Source organism: Bufo gargarizans, chromosome 2 (genome assembly GCF_014858855.1).
Source record: "Bufo gargarizans isolate SCDJY-AF-19 chromosome 2, ASM1485885v1, whole genome shotgun sequence".
Lineage (NCBI taxonomy): Eukaryota > Metazoa > Chordata > Amphibia > Anura > Bufonidae > Bufo > Bufo gargarizans.
Genome location: NC_058081.1, coordinates 310239955 through 310259629, shown reverse-complemented (window position 1 = coordinate 310259629; position 19675 = coordinate 310239955). Strand labels below are relative to the sequence as shown.

At 42.8% G+C, this 19675-nt stretch overlaps 1 protein-coding gene across 12 annotated transcripts in view; it reads right to left on the bottom strand.

The window, feature by feature from the left end:
• GRIP1 (glutamate receptor interacting protein 1) overlaps positions 1-19675 on the bottom strand; it is a 522445-nt gene that overhangs the window by 134129 nt on the left and 368641 nt on the right. For all 12 annotated transcript variants that reach the window (XM_044280469.1, XM_044280476.1, XM_044280465.1 and 9 more), the window contains exon 2: positions 15445-15525. In XM_044280469.1, coding sequence (XP_044136404.1) covers positions 15445-15525 — 81 coding nt within the window. The remainder of the gene's footprint in view (positions 1-15444; positions 15526-19675) is intronic.

Here is a 19675-nt window from a genome sequence, read left to right as displayed (position 1 = left end):
AAAAATAAACAATCCACTTGCTCGTTCATCTTGTCATACTATCTCTGGAGGCGGGCTACTTTTTTGTGGGCCACCCTGTAGATAGATAGATTACAATGGCAACACAGCAGTTCTAATATAAATATGGAGGTGCAGGCCAATGGATCGGCAACAAATCCAGGACAGTATACAGAATGAAGCTTCTCTATAGAGCCTTTCTCAAGCAAGTGTAAGGATCACAGTGTACAAATTTATGATAGATAGATAGTATATACAGCAGTGTACTGATGTGTCAAGTACAATATATAATAATGCAGTGTGTACAGATATATGTGGTCAGTTATATATTAAGGATATTGTGTGAGGTACAAGAGATAATAGTGACAATTGTAACGGTCTGCAGTATTATATATAAATATATATATTTAAGCGAGATATGAATAAAAATAGGGAACGGGGTGCAAATGAAGAGAAAGGAGGAGGATCTCCTCTTACCACTCCATTCTAGTCTCAGTGGAGAGCTCATCCTGCAGTTCTTATCCACGTTTTTGGGGGTTGAAGGACCTGTGATGATGCGCTGTACAGTTACTTAACTAGATGTACAGGTGAAACTTTAAAAATTAGAATATCGTGCAAAAGTTCACTTATTTCAATAATGCAACTTAAAATTAGAATATTGTTAAAAGGTTCAATATTCTAGGCTCAAAGTGTCACACTCCAGTCAGCTAATTAATCCATACCCCCTGAGCAAAGGGCACCTCTAAATTGAGACTTTGGGGGTTTCATAAACTGTAAGCTGTAATCATCCAAATTATACCAAATAAAGCTGAGCTCTGCTGGAGGTTACTCCATGACACTGGGGCTCCAGACCTGAAATATCTTCTGGAACTGCTGTTAGTAGCAGCAGTGGTGATGCCTGCAGACCACCTGCTGGGCTATCAATGGATGTTTTATGCGGCCCTGCTCTGTTTTCTGGTATGGGAAGAACTTATCAGGTGCCCCCCTGTACTAGAGAAGAGTGATATTCCTGTGCAGTGATACACCACTAAGCCCGACCCTGATCTCCACACTTTATACACTAGAGCAGAGACAGTAATTAACTTGCAGGCAACTCCAGCGCTCCACTCCTGCTGTCTCTGCCTTCTGATGTCATACGCAGTGTGTAGCATGCCTGCTAGTGCTGCCCTATTCTTTAAAGTGACCACCTCTGGAAATAGCTTTTACTGTGGCGGTTCCCAGTCTTTCCGCATCTGAAACTGTGTCCCTAGGATGCAGATATAGTTCAAAGTTCTGCCGCTGTCTTACCCGGGACTCAGGGGGTCCTACTGGTTAAAGGATCTCCAGGAAGAGGGGGCAGGGCACAGAAATGTGGTGACAGCACTTGCTTGCACAGAGAAGAGGACAGAAAGACTCCTTGCTGATGAGCTCAGCGGCCCACCGAGGGATTCACCGCCTCCCCGGTGGGCCAGTCCGAGCCTGTATACAGGACATGTGATGACATCATCATTGGTCCTTTAGCTTTCTCCACTGATGATAGGGATACTATACTGACATGGACAGTAATTAGTGTAATTTGGGGACAGGGCCTTTGGTTTCCTACGGGCCCCATAGCAGGAGGGTTGGGGTGTAGATAATGAACAGCAACACTTGTATGCAGTCTCCATTACCAAAGCCCCACATTACCACAGTCTGCCCTGTCTGTTGTCTCTGTACTTCATGTCTCCTCATGAACTCCATTCCTATAGAGATTCAGTAGAAGATCTTATCAGATGTATTCAGATCATACTCCCTGACAAGTAGAGAGGAGGATGGGAAGCTCTTTAGCTCATTGTCCTAAAGTAACTTGTGCTGTTGTGTGATTAGGACAGATTTTATGTGCACTAATAGGATGGCGGCCATTTTATTTCTCCTAACAATTGCTCCCTAGACTAAACGAGCCATTATAACTAATGAAAGGTATTTGGGAACATATATATATGAGAAAGGCTCATATGCGAGCCGAAACGTCGCTTGTGCCACCTATGGGTGAATAAACCTTTTTTCACTGAAGATTCAACTGGAGTGCAGTCCGATTTCTTTGTTCCGTATTAGTGGGTAAGCACCAGTTACCATACTCGGACAGTGCACCCTCTATATTTGTTTTTTGGCCTGGTGGTGCTGCTGGTAATTTTTTTTCCATATATAAAGTAATAATTAAGGGTACTTTCACACTTGCGTTTTTATTTTCCAGCATAGAGTTCCGTCCTAGGGGCTCTATACCGGAAAAGAACTGATCAGTTTTATCCCTATGCATTCAGTTTTATGGAATTCTTCAGTTCAGTCTTTTTGACTGATCAGGACAGAGATAAAACCACAGCATGCTACGGTTTTATCTCCGGCCAAAAAAACAGAACACTTGCCTGAATGCCGGATCTGGCATTTTTTTCCTATAGGAATGTATTAGTGCCAGATCCGGCATTCAAACTACCGGAGTGGCGGATCAGAAAAAAATAAGTGCTGGATCCCTTTTTTCCTGATGACACCGGAAAGACGGATCCGGGACTTCAATGCATTGGTAAGACGGATCAGGATCCTGATCAGTCTTACAAATGCCATTAGTTGGCATGCGTTTTGCCGGACCGGCAAGCAGTTCCGGCGACGGAACTGCTTGCCGAATCACTCTGCCGCAAGAGTGAAAATAGCCTAAGTATTTCATTTTCTTAATTCCCGAAGAACAGGCCTGGCTGTTAAGGGTTAAGACAGTTTATCTAGAATTATTATTTTTTTAATGGCAAAAAGTGGGAAAGGTGATAAACAATAGTCAGCTGTTCAGTTCCCTAGAGCTCCAGTGGTCTCTGCTGGTCACTGCTTACTTGTCCTGCATTGATGACATCACATACACCCATGTGTCTGCTGAGGCCAGTGACTGGCTGCAGTAAGCAAAGACACACGATGGCCATCAGCATGGCAGAACTGGAGTGGCAGGGGATTGAACAGGGGAGCATTGTTTGTTTTCCAGACAAACCTCTGGGAGTAAATAATGAACATTTCTGTTGAATGACAGCAAGTGGAGATTTTGAAAGTAATAGTGAATTGATATAGAAAATATATTTAAAAAACTGTATAACTTTTCAGTTTACACAAAATGGAATACTCCTTGTCACTGGGTTGCAGTTTCACATAAAAATCTTCACGTTTGCCTTCTGGAGATTTTAGCTACCCTGTTTCCCTGATTCCCCCCTCTGATCCCCCTTTGTCATTTAAATGATCCCCCTCCCCACTCTGATCACCTTGTGTCATTTTGATTCCCCCCTCTGATCACCCTGTGTCATTTTAATTACCGTTTTAGTCTCCCCCCCCCTCCCATCTTCACCAGACATCCCCCACCTTCCATCAGATATCCCCCCCCCCCCCCACCTGTCACCCCGTCCTCTGTGTGTCCGTGGCAGCCAAGTTGTGAGACTCCATCAGGGCAGAGCGAGCAGCAGGCGGAAGAAGGCGGCAGCTTGTCCTAGCAGCGGCGCGGGCTCTCTGATTTAAAGAGACCTCGCACCGCCTGCGCTGCGGCCAATCAGTGAGCTGCGTGGCGGCGCCTTACGGTACCGTAGCTGCGGGGTCCTTACGTTCTGGGGTGGCTTGCTTTATAATTGGGGAGGCATTATGTTCTGCGGATGCTTTATAATCAGGGAGGCCTTATTTTCGGGGGATGCTTTATAATCGGGGAGGCCTTATTTTCGGGGGGATGCCTTATATTACAGCGATAGGCAAAACTAGAGGTAGGTCTTATTTTCGGGGGATGTCTTATTTTCGGGGAAACACGGTAGATAAATAAATACAGAAAGCTGCAGCAAGAGCTGTTTTAGGATCTTGTGTTCTGGACTTAGCTCAATGTTAACGGGGTTGTCGAAGTTATATTTATTGATGACCTATCCTCCTCTTCACTGTTTACCTTCTAGCCATTGCATCTGCAGCGGTGAGCAGGTGTAATTACACCTAACTGTCCCATTCATTTCAATGGGACGGATTGTTACCATACACTTGTATAGGAGCAATCCGTACCATTGAAATGAATGGGACAGTTAGGTGTAATTACACCTGCTCACCGCTGCAGATGCAACAGCTAGAAGGTAAACAATGAAGAGGAGGCAGCGCTAGCACGGCGCACGCCTTCTCTTCAAACAGCTCATCGGCGGGGGTGCCCCTTTTTTTATATTTGAACTACAGCATCTGTAAGGGCACTTTCACACTAGCTTTGACGAATATCGTACCCCGACTGATGTCGGACGTCAAATACGAGATTTGGTAAGGTCAGCCAGCGAGATACGGTAAGGTCAGCTTGGTACAGTGTTCACAGACTCCTACTGTCCACACGGGCACAGAGAGGCAACAAGCTGAGGGTGCCTTTTCACTGCCCCAGTGAAACAACGCTTCCTCAGCCCAGGAAGACTGCCACCAGCTTCTCGTTTGATATAAGCCCGGCCTGCTAACGGGATTATATAGGGTGAGAAATTAACCCCTGGTGTATAACTTGGCCGAAACACGGATGTGGGGATTCGTGATCGAGATACCAGAACAGCACAAGATTAAATTATAGATTTAATTGCCTTAAGGGCTCACTAGACATAACACAATATACACAGAAAATATATACAGTGGTCAGAGTGGTAAATACAGATGGCGTGGTACAAACAGGGTTAAGCAGAACAAAAAGGTCAGTTTACCAGGTATATGAGTCCTTTGGGTTGTGATGAGTTCTTAGCTGTGGTTACATGGGAAGCAGTGATGTCAGCAGGTTGCAGGTCCCTCTAAACACATGGCACGATGTGACCTCCCTTCAGTGAAAAGACAAGCCCGCTTGCTGGCGCAAGCCTTTTAACCTGTAGCCGGCCCCTCCCGGCCTCTGGGAGGGGTCCACTCCCCTTCTTCTGGGGCTGGCAGGAAATGAGCCACAAAACCAATTAGTGGTCATGGCTCCATACCAGAATGTCGCAGGGAGGTGGTTCTGGGACCAATGGATCCGCCTGGGTTCCAGCTACCAGTAGTCCAACTATTGTACAGTTATTTTTTTTTTGTTGGGAGATATGTACTGTATATCTGCCCTACCTGGCATCCCACAACCAAACTATGACCACGAGCCTGTTCATCGCTGCCACAGGGACACAAATATGTATCCGGTTTATGCCTGATGGCCGGGCGATTCATAATTCCTTATAAATCGCTGGTTCCATGATGTCTGATAAATTTGATTGAACTGGTGAATCGCCTAGACCCCTGCAGAGAGGTTTTTCCTGTTCAATTAGCTGGGTTCCTGGCTGGCTGAATAAAGGCTAGAGATTGTAAACAAAGGTGGCCTGCCAGAAGTTTTCTGCCATTTGGCTGGGCTTTGAAGCAGGGCCCCCCTGTGGAGTTCACTACCGCTGCTATCTGACAGCAGATGGCTGGTGTGGGAACAAGGCTGACATTAAATAATAATCCATATTCCTCACACTAGCGTTTTGGTTTTCCGGTATTGAGTTCCGTCCTAGGGGCTCAATACTGTAAAAAAACTGATCAGTTTTATCCTAATGCATTCTGAATGGAGAGCATTCTGTTCACAATGCATCAGTTCAGTCCTTCTTATGCTTTTTGGCCGTAGAAAATACTGCAGCATGCTGCAGTTTTCTCTCCGCCCAAAAATCCTGAACACTTGCCAGAATGACGGATCCGGCATTAATTTCCATTGAAATGCATTAATGCCAGATCTGGCCCCAAGAGTTCCAGCAAAATGGATCCATTCTTTCTGTCCGCGCATGCGCAGACCATTAAATCATGTGAAAAAAATTAATACCGGATCCGTTTTTCCGGATGACAACCGGAAAGACGGATCCGGTATTGCAATACATTTGTGAGACAGATCCGCATCCGGATCCGTGTCGCAAATGCATCTGTTTGTGTCCAGATTGCCGGATCCAGCAGGCAGTTCCGGCGACGGAACTGTCTGCCGGAATCTTCTGCCGCAAGTGTGAAAGTACCCCAATTCTGCTTTTCTGTTCTATTTAATAGCCAGTGTAAACCCACTTGCTGCAGGACCACTTCATGGGCCAGTTTGTCGAAGATCACTCTCAGGGCGATGTTTAGCTGGATCTAGTAATTTCTAACAATACACAGCGTGTAGAAAATGTTACTGCTCGTGAAACACTAGATAATAGTGATCACAACATAATTATATTCCTCCTAAACTATAAAAAGTAAACTCTGTCTGGGAGGGCAAAAACACAGAATTTTAAAAAGGCCAATTTCCCTGGGTTGAGGGCAGTATTTCACGGCAAAGATTGGGAGCAGCTACTGTCACATAATAATACTGAGGGTAAATGGGAGAGCTTTAAATCCACATTGAGTAATTACACTGCAAAATGTATTCTTATAGGAAACAAGTATAAATAGCTCAAATTAAACCCCACATGGCTTACAGCTACTGTAAAAAGGAAAAGAAAATGACAAAAATACAAATCTGAGGGGTCAGCCTTTGAAATTTATAAAAAGCTTAATAAAATTTGTAAAAAAAAAAGAAAAAAGAGAAAAAAACTGCAAAAATACAAAATGTCAGGTTGCCAAATTTAGCAAAACAAACCCTCAAAAATGTTTTAAATATATAGATGGAAAAAACCAAGGTCAGAGCAGGTAGAACCCCCAAATAATGGTAATGGGGGATGGTCTCTTAAGATAAGGAAACGGCAGAGTTACAATGTCAACCAACTGGCGCAAGGCAAATGTGGTGCACATATTCAAAAAGGGATCTAGGTCCTCCACAGCTAATTATAGACCAGTAAGCTTAATGTCTGTGATGGGAAAAATATTTGAAGGACTCTTATGGGGGTTTTCCGGGATTTTGATACTGATGACCTATCCTCAGGATAGGTCATCAGTATCTGATCGGTGACGATCTGACACTTGGGACTCCCGCAGATCAGTTGTTCAAGAAAGCATCGGCACCATTGAAGTGAATGGGGCTGAGCACGATACCAAGCACAGTCACAATACAATTTAAGTACTGAGAAGGTCCCGGCGATCACAGGAGTGCCAATGCTTACTCAAACAGCTGATTGGCGGGGGTCCCTGGTGTTGGACCCCCACCAATCAGATACTGATTACTTATCCTGGAAACCCCCTTTAAGGGACTATATACAAAAGTATGTACCTGTTAATAATATCATAAGTGAGAACCAGCATTGGTTTACCAAGGACAGAAGTTATCAGAATAACCTTATTTGTTTTTATGAGGTGGTAAGTAGATGTTTAATAGGTAAAATAAGGTCTGTAGGCAAGAAAGTATATTTTATAATTGGATTGATAACTGATGAAGGACTGTGTCCAGAGAGTTGTGGTCAATGATTCCTATTCTGAATGCTCCCCAGTTATAAGTGGTGTACCCCAAGGTTCAGTGCTGGGTCCCCTATTATTTAATTTATTTATTAATTATATTGATTGTGGAATTAATAGCACTGTTTCTATTTTTGCAGATGACACTAAGCTATGTAGTAGAAGATGTCCAAAAACTACAAGTTGAGTGTTTGGGCATCCAATTGGCAAATGAGGTTCATTGTGGCTAAATGTATGGTTATTCATCTGGTTAGTAATAATCTACATGCATCATAGATCTTAGGGTACTTAACACTGAGAGAGTCATGTGTAGAGAAGAATTTGTAGATCAGATAAAATAACAGCATACAATGTCAATCATCTGCTTCTAAGGCTAGCAGGATATTGTCATGTATTAAACAAGGAATTGACATGCAAGACAGGGATGTAATACTACCACTTTACAAAGCTTTGGTGCAGTCTGATCTGAAATATACAGTTCAGTTCTGGGCACGAGTCCAGAAAAAGTATGTCCTGGAGCTGGAAAAAGTACAAAGGAGAGCAACTAAACTGATAAGGGCACTGGTGGGCACTGGTCTTAGTTATTAGGAAAAAAATAAATTTAATCTTTTGAAGAGACATCTAAGGGGGTACATGATTAACCTATACAAACATATACTGTATTTTTTTGCATGGAGGAAAAATAGCAGGGTGTCTTATATTCTGAATGCTAATGACTGCTTCTATTATGGAAGTGGTCATTAGCATGCAGGAGGCGCAGGAAGAGGTGAGGGAAGTGCTATGCCAGCTGTACTCACTCTCCCTGGTCTTCTTCTAGGACCCACTCTGACTGTGTACAGCATTAGGATGTAGAGCACAAAGGCACGCACTATGATCTGATGCTGTGCAATGTCAGGTCACAATGCAGCGTGGGCTGGAAGAAGCAGTGCGGTGAGTGAGAGCCGAGTTCTGGATTTGCAGGGTGGCAGCACCGTGCGGAGCAAGCAAGGAAAGTTTTTCTTTTTTTATGTCTGATCAGAGATTATGGGGGTCTGATCTGAAGTTCATGGGGGTATGATCTGCAACTGATGGAAGCTGGGGGTGTGTGATAGGGGTCTGATCTGAGGCTGATGGAGGTTGAGGGTCTGATCTGCAGCTGATTGGGCTGGAGGGTGTGATCTGAGGTCTGATTGAGCTTAGGTGTCTGATTTTGGGGTCTGATGAAAAATATCTATATTTTTTTATTTTCCTCCTCTAAATCCTAGACGCGTCTTATAGTCCGGTGCGTCTTCTAGTCTGAAAAGTACAGTGAATGGGCTGTACAGAAAATATGTTGAAAAGCTGTTCCATCTAAAATCCCCTCACAAGACAATGGGGCACTACCTCCATCTGGAGAAGAAAAAGTTCAGTCTCCAGAAGCGTCAAAACTTCTTTACTGTAATAACTGTGAATCTGTGGAATAGACTTCCTCAGGACGTGGTCACAGCAGGAACAGTGGACAGTTTTAAAAAGGGCTTAGATGATTTATTAAAAGGAAATGACATAAATGCTTATGCAAAGGTGTAGAAGTCTGGGTCTCACTTCGCTTTACTAAAATTCACATCCTAATTATCCCTTGGTTGAACTTGATGGACTTACCGGTATGTCTTTTTTCAACCATATTAACTATGTCAGGGAGCTGATTTTCTTGGCCCCCTGGAGCCCCCCAGCTATGCATCCTGCATCTGCGAGAGGACTGCATTTATTCCTATATTTACCTGAATCAGCTAAGTTGTTATCTTTCTTAATACAGTGATACTATACCATTTTATCTGTATTGGATTCATATCAAGTATATTTTAGCGGTTATACACGGTTAAAAGTGCTCTATCTCAGAGGCTTAGTAATTTATGATTTATTTATCTCTATATATGGCATCCTATTACCATACTGATACCGTTGGTCCCCTGATGAACCTTTGATTATCTTGAAGGGGAAATGCGTTGGGACATTGTATGTTGTGTCAGAAAGTGATAGGGCTGTATAAGGACAGGTTAGCCCAGGTACCTGGACAGAGTGCACCTACCTTTAAGGTGCATCTCTGGGCTGAGCAGTATTTGTAAGGGTATGAACAGGGACAGACATATTATATCTTGATTCTCTGTCCCAGATGTATTTTATTGTCCTCATTTTTTGCTAACCGTCCATTGTATTTGACAGCTTTTTGTACTATAGTTATCATGGTCCAGTTTGGACCACATTTATGGACCACATTTATCTTTTGTATTTTAATTGTGTGTACCCTAGATTAAAGGTTACGTTTTAGGAAGTTGCCCTCAGTGATTTATATATTAACTATGTCACTATGCAATAGGCGGACACTGGGTGCAAGAACCACTGTAATAAAATATGCAAAGTTTGTAATCTTGTTTGATATTAATGGAAATCTGTAACCTGTACTGTGCTGTCCTCACTCAGGGCAGCTTTAGCATAGTGTAGTCACAGACCCACTGATTCCAGTGGTCTGTCACTTCTGAGCTGGCAGTTAGTATTTTATAGTACTGACATGTGGAACCCCACAGCACTGCGAGGAAGATGAGTCTGAAGAGACTCACTGTCCCCACCCTCCTCAGTCTCCGGATGATGACTGATCATGTTGTTCATATGAAAGAAACCTACCAGTTATTGTCTGGGGGTGGGGGCAGTGAGCCTCATCGGACTCATCTTCCTAGCAGAGCTGGCGCAAGCTGCGGGGTTCGGCATGTTTAGTGAAAATATTGACTGTCAGCACAGGAGTGAGAGACTGCTGGAATCATAGGGTCTGTCACCACACTATGCTGCACTCAGTGAGGGCTACATAGTACAGGTGACAGGTTCCTTTTAAAAGGGTTGTCTAGTTTTCAAATACTGTATAAGAAGGGCAAAAAAATTATTTGTTCTGGGTTAGTTCAGGATTCCCATCTCTTGACCACGGTGGACATCAGCTACAAAGAGTGTCTTTGGCTCTGGAGAAAATGTCCTATCCTGTATTACACAGACAACCCATTAAAGGGGTTATCAGTTCCATTTATATTGATGACTCTATCTTTATGATAGGTCATCAATTTCTGATTAACAGGGGACTGACACCCTGCACCTCTGATGATCAGCTGTTCTGCAGCAGCTCTGGCACTCGGTGCTGGAACTACACCTCTGTCCACTGTGTGTAGTGGACGCAACTGGTTACTGAGGTGCTGATCCTATTCACTGAGGCTATGGCAGAACAGCTGATCGGTGGGGTTCTGAGGTGTCAGTCCCCTGCTAATCAGATATTAATGCTCTATCATGAGGATAGGCCATCAATATAAAAGGAATGGAAAACCCATTTAACATGTTTCCTCACGGTGTAATGCTTAATTTCCTCTGTAGTGGTTCTATGATGGGAAGCTGAACACTCTTAGCCAGGCGTCCCCTCAGTTTACAGCTGATCTTTGGGGATCCAACAGAGGACACTTTGTGATCAATTTAAGCAGATGACTCCTTTAAGCATTAAAACCCTTATTAGAAATGTTACTTAAGACTACATAACTATAACCACCTTAAAGGGCTTCTGTCACCCCACTAAAGTCATTTTTTTTTTTTGGGCTACTTAAATTCCTTATAGTGCGATATATGAAAATATAATGGTGTTACTTACTTTCCTTCAGCCGTTTCTTATAAAAACGAAGTTTTATAATATGTAAATCAGGTCTCTACCAGCAAGTAGGGAGTCTACTTGCTGGTAGCCGCCGCAAAAAAACGCCCCCTCGTCGTGTTGATTGACAGGGCCAGCCGCGATCTCCTCCTCCGGCCGGCCCTGTCAGCATTTTAAAAATCGCGCGCCTCTGTTCATTCGGCGCAGGCGCACTGAGGTGAGGAGGCTCGTCTCCTCAGAACTCCCTCAGTGCGCCTGCGCCGATGACGTCTTCTCTTTCGGTGACATCATCGGCGCAGGCGCACTGAGGGAGTTCTGAGGAGATGAGTCTCCTCATCTCAGTGCGCCTGCGCCGAATGAACAGAGGCGCGCGATTTTTAAAATGCTGACAGGGCCGGCCGGAGGAGGAGATCGCGGCTGGCCCTGTCAATCAACACGACGAGGGGGCGGTTTTTTGCAGCGACTACCAGCAAGTAGACGCCCTACTTGCTGGTAGAGACCTGATTTACATATTATAAAACTTTGTTTTTATAAGAAACGGCTGAAGGAAAGTAAGTAACACCATTATATTTTCATATATCGCACTATAAGGAATTTAACTAGCCCCAAAAAAAAAAAAGACTTTAGTGGGGTGACAGAAGCCCTTTAAGACCACAAGACTTTAATTTCATTAGTTACTGTTCAGTCGCTCAATGCCGATTTCCATTGCCATGGGGTATTTGGAAATGTTTGTCTACCCCATAAGTATAACTCTGCAATATGATTTAGCAAATGGCCACCGCATGTTTCTGAGTAGTATTCCAGAGTATTTACCGGACAACAGCTCATTTCACCAATTCCTGCTTCTTGAAGAAAGGCAACTTTCCCAGCAATATTTGGTCAGTTGCTCCAACACAGGGTAGTACAGTCCCCAGCCAGTTACTAAGGAGCACAATCATTACCAATCTCTACAAAAGGGAAAGTCTTGTTTCAAAACACAGAACAGCTCATGGTGAAGCCACCTACATAACATTTTTGTTGATTTTGTTCTCAGCATAGAGATTTTATTCCCAGTCCTATGTCTATTCTATGGCAATCTTTTTAACTCAGAATCTCATTAACAGCGCTTCTCGAATATACTTCTATTTTTTAAATTCTTCCCTTTACTAGTTGGAGTATTATAAAATAGTGCAGGGCCACAATGGGAATACATATTCTCCACCAAACTGACCAACTGAAACCACTCTCCCATGGACAGAAGCCATTGCTTTGTCTATGGAGAAGACACAGGCTCTCGTAGATCTTTTGTCAGTGAAGGTAGAAGATTGCTTCAGCTTACAAAGTGAGGACAATCCATAACCAAAGTTTTTATTATTAGTAGTATTGGCAGTAGTTGTAAATCAACTTACATCACACATTTTATAGCAGAATACTGCAGTAACACATTGTAACAATTACAGTGTGGTACAGGCAAATTGCATTAGATAGGATCTCTGCCCATTTGCCCACTGATTAAAATGATCTGTGATTAGAGGAGTAAAGAAGAGGTTCTCGTTGGCTGAGTGGAGGCTGCGTATAGGGAGATATCTGTAAATTAGAAATGTAGGACGGCATAGAATTGAATAAGTCTTTGAAGATTAGAGTGAGGATTGTGAAATGGATTTTTATTAACAGGCAGTCAGTGGAGGGTCGGACAGATGGGGTGGATTGGAGGAGTGTTAGTCTGGTTATCAGTAGGCCACAAAGAATTTTGAAAGTCTCCTATGATTTTGAATTGGAGACGGCAGTAGGTAGAGTGAGGATGTGAGGGATGAGTGGCATGTTACACCATAGGCAATGTGCTTGTGTAGAGAAGGAAAGTAGAAGGATCATTTTTATATGCTCTGTAACGGGTGAAACATGACATCAAGAAGGAAGGCCTAGGAGACCTAGATATTGATCTATCTGTAGGAGACTACTATTAGGCTCCATTCACACATCCGCAATTCCATTCCGCATTTTGCGGAACGGAATTGCGGACCCATACATTTGTATGGGGCCGCACTGCCGGGTCCGCAATTCCGATCCTGAAAAAAATAGAACATGTCCTATTCTTGTCCGCAATAGCGGATAAGAATAGGCATATTCTCTTAGTGCCGGCAATGTGCGGTCCGCTAAACACACACGGATGTGTGAATGGACCCTTATAAGGAATGTGTCACCAGAAAATGACCTGTTCTGTAAAGTTTTTATGTTTTTTTTTTTAAGAATATGCGATTGTTCTTTTTTTCCATTTTCCATTTATGTAAACAAAAAATCCTGCACTGTTAACCAGGGCTATTAAAGGGGTTTTCCAGGCTTTTAATATTGATGACCTGTCCTCAGGATAGATCATTATTATCAGATAGGGGATGGGGGGGGGGGTCAGCTGTATGAAGAGAAGGCATGCGTTGTCTCTCTTCCTTCTTGTCACTGCTATGTAGACAGTGAGCACGGCACCCCCGCCAATCTGATATTGATAGGTCATCAATATTAAAAGCCTGGAAAAACCCTTTAAGATGTGGAGACTTGCTTTTACAGACCGCGTTTCAGCAGTCATCTTGTTATCATCACAGACTGGTTTACAATGACAGAGAACACCTATATATAGATAGCACAGGATCCACCAATCACTATAGGTGATGGTCACAGCTTATTTATTCCCCCCTCCATGCACAATGACCTTTGTACAGATCACAGAGTACTGTATGTCTAGAAAACTCTTCCATAGAAGTCCATGAACATTTCAGGTCAATTGTGTCTATGGCCCGTGTTGCTCTCCAAATGTTGCTAACAATAGCTCAGACAATGGCAGCCCCATAATCATATACAGAAAACAGTATAAAAATCTGAAAATAAAAACAGATTCAAAAAAAGAAGAAAATGCATCACTATCTAGTTTTAATTGGCAAGAAACATAGATAACAAGTTCCTTTTAAAGGGGTTGGCCCCTTTGCGGTTACTGTTAAACCAATGTCTTTGCAAGATGTCTATATGGTATTTAATAATACAGCCTTTGTAGAAATTCTGTGCCATTTTCTATATTTCATAAGCAATACCCCCCTTGTTTGCACTGTCCACACAGAGATCTTGTCCATAAAATGGCTGCTGATGGAGGATCATGTGACCAGGCAGATCATGTGATGCCTCCTCCATTCCCATACACTGTACCTGCACTGTTGGGAGTCTGATACGGGTTCAGTGTGTTTGAATACGGAGACAGAGTGGTGTCTGGTCCCATCATCCTCCTTTAGCAGCCATCTTATGGACAGGACCTCTGTGTGTATAACACTGAATATCTGCCTACCAAGGGGGCATGGGTTATGAAATGGCACAAAATATAAACAAAGTCTATATTAGTAAAAGTTATATAGTCATCTTACCTACATATGAGTCACAAGAATGTAGGAAGTGGCTAACCCCTTTAACGTAATTTTCTAATGCATATATGGTGGTAATCCTACAATATAAAGGTCTAGTATGCATATCTCCAATACAAGACGAGTGACCATGAATGACAACATGTATTATTGCCAAGAGCTGCACTCATAATTCTGCTGGCTGTTATTGGGACAAACGCTCCTCTAACAGCTTAGCTGAGCTTCTCAAAGGTAGTTATCTTCCACGCTTCATTCTAGAAATGTTAGCATCTCCTCCGTTCCTGTATAGCGCCTGATATAGAGACTGTAGGCTACGATGACATCCACTACCAGCTGTGACTATGAAGATATGACAAAAATATATATTTACATAGATTGGAGCATTTCACTCTAATAAGTAATGGAATTATTATAATAGAGACTGTTCATCCTAAATGGCGCTGTCGCTGCCTACCGAGATATGGTTGCTTACCGGCAGGGTGCATGTCAGGAAATAAGGATTCTGCAGCATTCATTCAGAGAATGTACAGTACTGTTTTACATCATTCGCTTGTCGCAAGCAACACACTGACAGGCTGACGGCAAGGAATACCAGCTGGGTGGAAGTTTACATCTAGCACTGCAAAACATTTTTAAGACTAGATTCCAGCCACAACATTTTACGGCAAATCTTTAGAGGCCATCTCTCAGCAGCAGTGCAGTCAATTAGAGGCAGAGTCTATCACGCGCTGCCGCTTTAATCTTCCTCTGCTTTTTCACACTCATTAGAGCAGACAGATTTAAACCCAGAACAGCTATTTTACTAAGTGTGTCTTGCTGAAGAAACCGTAAATGTATTAAAAAAAAAAACTTCACACCAACGGCCATGATCACCCCCACCTCTAAGTCAAGACCATCTGCAAGTCTTATTTCCAGTAGATCAGGCTCCATCAGTGAAAACTAGAGAGGACAAAAAGTCAAGGATTTGCCCGTAGCAACCACATTTCAGATATTTTACAGCACAGTTTAGAAATGTAAAACCCAGTGATCTGTACTCCGCATTTTGTCTGCACTGGTCTTCAAAAAAACAGTCCCCATTGTCCATGAGATGACGTTTTACTGTCATAGGTGTCTACCTACCCGTGATGCTCTGTCTTCTAACAGCCAATGAACCATCTGGCGCTTTCGTCTGGGAAGCAGACTTTGTATAAGGACCTTCATCTGTGAACAAACAAAATCAAACCTTGAATTGGTTGGAAATGAAAGAGAAGAACTGCAAGCATTTCCTGCAAACGGAAAAAGTGACAAGGAAGCCAAGTGCGCATCACTAAATGAATTGCTGCATTTATTTTGACATCTGTACACCGAAGTGTAATAGTTTTGTCTGGCAAAGCAGTGTGAGCACATCGGGCTAAATGGCATGTAATTGAGGCAGCTTCATTCATCTTAAATTGTGTGTGAATAATAGAACATAAAGCATATATAATGTGACACGAATCAAAGTGATCTGCTAAATAACTGGGTTTGTGAAATCTCTTTTTTTACTGCTTACGTTTCAGAAATTAGGAAATACTAGAGTACAGGCATAAGGACAGAAGTACCGTAAATACCTTGGGCCCACCCAAGATAGGCCCCTGTCCGCTTTAAGGCGTATGTTCATGGTAACAAGTCACCGTTGGCAGTAGTTTGCTTACAAGTCTGGCTCAAATGTTTTAGGTATCTTTTTTGTGTTCTATTATTTTGTAAGAACCTCGACCCAGTGGTTAGGCAATCCAAGCCAAAAGGAACACGGATATTGGATATGACTAAGGTCTTATGCACACGGCCGTTGCCCATCTGTGCCCATTCAAGTTGAATAGGTCTGGATCTGTCTGCGGCAGCCACATGGATAGTGCCCGTGCATTTGGGACCACAAATTGAGGTTCCCAATGCACGAAACAGCCAAGCAACAGCCGTGTGCATGAGGTCTAACACAGGTTAGGTAGGGTGCTTGTGGAGGACCAGTTAAACCCTCAGTAAATCAAATCCAAAGAAATCCATGGCATTCCTAATGACTGTTTGCTTAAAGGGGTTGTGTAGGCAGTTGCCTAAAGGGGTTGTGCAGGCAGTTTATATTGATGACCTCTCCTCAGGATAGGTCATAAATATCTGATCGGTGTGGGTCTGACCCCCAGAACCCCCATGATCAGCTGTATATCTGATCGGTGTGGGTCTGACCCCCAGAACCCCCATGATCAGCTGTATATCTGATCGGTGTGGGTCTGACCCCCAGAACTCCCATGATCAGCTGTATATCTGATCAGTGTGGGTCTGACCCCCAGAACCCCCATGATCAGCTGTATATCGGATCGGTGTGGGTCTGACCCCCATGATCAGCTGTTTGATGACGAGTGCTACTTCTTCATTACACTGCCTGTCATCTTGGAAGCGAGTGTAATTACAAGTACTCGCTCCATTCACTTGAGGAACGCTGCCTCCTCTTCAAACAACTGATCGGCGGGGTGCCAGATATTGATGACCTATCCTATATACTGCCTGCACAACCCCTTTACGGGCAGTTTCACACGAGCATATTCAGTTGGGAAACACACTCTGTTATGGCTGCATTTCCCGGACCAAACATTGCTCCTTGAACTTGAACTCACAGCAACATAATAATTTATGATCCTGGGACTTTGTGCTTGACGGCAGGTCTAATGTACTGTACTCAATGCCATGACCCATGATTAGGCAGAAACTGACAGCTTCGTAAGTCAGTATGAAGCTACTTGTTCTGGTCAGAGGAGAGGTGTTCGATCCAGGAAATACATCCTTCATACACAGAATGTTTCCTGGAGTGTGAAACTGGACTAAAACCAATAGTAAGAATTGTAAATTCACTTTATTAAGTCCTCCCGGACCATTATCAGCAGTATCTAGATAATGACCACACCGATATCAGTAATATAAGCTATTTAACAGACTAAATGACATCAGAAAAACAAAAAAGAAATGGTCAGGAATATGTTCATAACCAAAAGGTCCAGTGACCTAGTGAAAGGATTCCCTATAGATACAGACATATGTGCAAATATGACCCCAGAAAGACTGAAACATTTGGTATTATTACATTCAAGTATTACTAAGGGGAAGTTTTTATTATAATAAAGTATAGGATTTAAACAAATACAGTCATTAGGAGTAGGTGAACACAGACGGCAGCTTCTGAGCTGATCCACAATGCATGTCACAGCTTTTAATAGAAGGGGGAGACCGTAATGTTATTAACTGGTAAAGAATGAAGCTAAATATATACTGCATTGACAAGTGTATCTACAGTGAAAAAAAGAGGTGGAAGGTAAAAAAGAAAAATAGGAAAAAGTGCAGGTATCTATATATGGAAAGATGAATTCGAATAAAAATAGGCACTATTTCCTGTGAATACGCCAGAAATGTCCACAAGGGAATAACCCTTTAAGGAATGCGGATAGTATGAAATAAATTAGGTTATTTTCTAATTTCTAGAGACTTTCTTTGCTGAGGCACGCAAGCCCTTTTCACTCCTTTGAGATCTGAGACCAGTTTAGATCTTGCATTCTTTTGGACTCAGCTTATAAGACGATGGCACTCTGACCTGTTCCTTCCTCTAGGGCAAGATACGCCAAGAATTGTATTACTACACCATTATTAAAAATAAGAAAAAGGTCCATTCACTTTGAAGGAAGATCTTAGCTAAATTACAATTAAAAAATTGAATTTATATTGCAAAATCAAAGTGGGAAAACCGCAATTGGCGAAAAGTAATTAACATGGTTCCCATGACTGCAGCGGCAGGTATGCCAATAAGACACAATGAATGAACCTGGCCTAATGTGCATGTGAATGAGTCTTTTTTGGGTGGTATTGCAGTCATATTGAAGAGACAGTTCAGACTGTTCCTATTAACATGTCTTTTAATATGCAGCTGCCGCAGCAATCAGTTGGTTGCCCTGTGTTCTGCCACTGATTACCCTGCATAGCGCCGATTTTGCAGGAGTTAGCTGTGGTCAACCAGGCTAATACAGGATCTTGTGAAAGCCAAATGAATGCCCTTCCCCATAATACTAGGATAGCTAGAAACCTTTAGAACTGGAGTGACTCCTGCAGAGCAAATCTCTGTCCTGGCACATAGAGAAGGTCCCAAGTGTGGGACAGCTTCTACAATGTTGTCCATAACCCTACTAATGCATAGGAACAAGGGTTGTCCAATACAGTGGTCCCTCAAAATACATTGGCCTCAGGATACAATATTTTCAACATACAATGGTCTTTCCTGGGCCATTGTAAGTTAAAACTACACTCAACATACAATGACTCAGATCCAACAAATTAACATGGTAAACCCCCTGTATTGGCTGTACAGACGCTCCTCTTTACAGTACTGTACTATATGTCCTGTACTAGGATGAGCTGCTCCTTTGGACAGCAGGTGACAGTGCCTCCATATTACAGTATTTTTCTAGTACGTGTACTACAGGATCCTGAAGAAGCTCCTGTCCGCATCACAAAAATAAATGTACAGCTTCCAGCATCTATTTCTGACTCCTATATGTAAGGACTTGCCTTACCTGTCTTAGGTATCTGCTTTTTTTTTTTTTTTTGTTAAATCTTTATTTTCTTCAGTTCTCAATTTTTTTTCTTACCTTGGGATGACATTTTGGGACTTTGTTAACATTTTTTTTTCATTAATAGTGCCAAGCCTGTTCATGGATGGTGCCTGTTATTGCAGCTCGTTCCTTTCAAGTGACTGGGACTGAACTGTAATACCAGAGATAGTTTAAGGACAAGAATGGTGCAGTTTCTGGGGGGAAGAAAATGTCCCTTTGTCTTAATCCTGGCCATCTCCTTTAAAACGAAGAACACTAGATAATTAGTAATCATTATTGTGAGATCTGAAGTGAAAGTACTCAAGGATCATATCAGTTCCTAAAGAGGCAAAGAGCTTACACTGCTTCTACTACAAACAGGTTGTCACTGATGCCTCTTACTCTGCTTGTGTGGTCCCAAAATATCTCCAGCATTTCTCAGACCTGCTCCTTTTTAAAGCTTGTGTTCTGCATACATGATAAACTGCAAACCACACAAAGCTTTAAAGGGCATCTGTCAGCAGATTTGTCCTTATGACACTGGCTGATCTGTTACATGTGCGCTTAGCAGCTGAAGACATCTGTGTTGTTCTCATGTTCATATGTGCCTGCATTGCTGGCAAATGAGCCTCTAGGAGCAATGGGGACATTGATGTTACACCTAGAGCCTCACTTTCTCTGCATTTTGATTGACAGGACCAGGCAGTGTAAACATCATCATGCCTGGCCCTGTCAATCAAAGTGCAGAGGGTGCAGTAGTTGCCAAG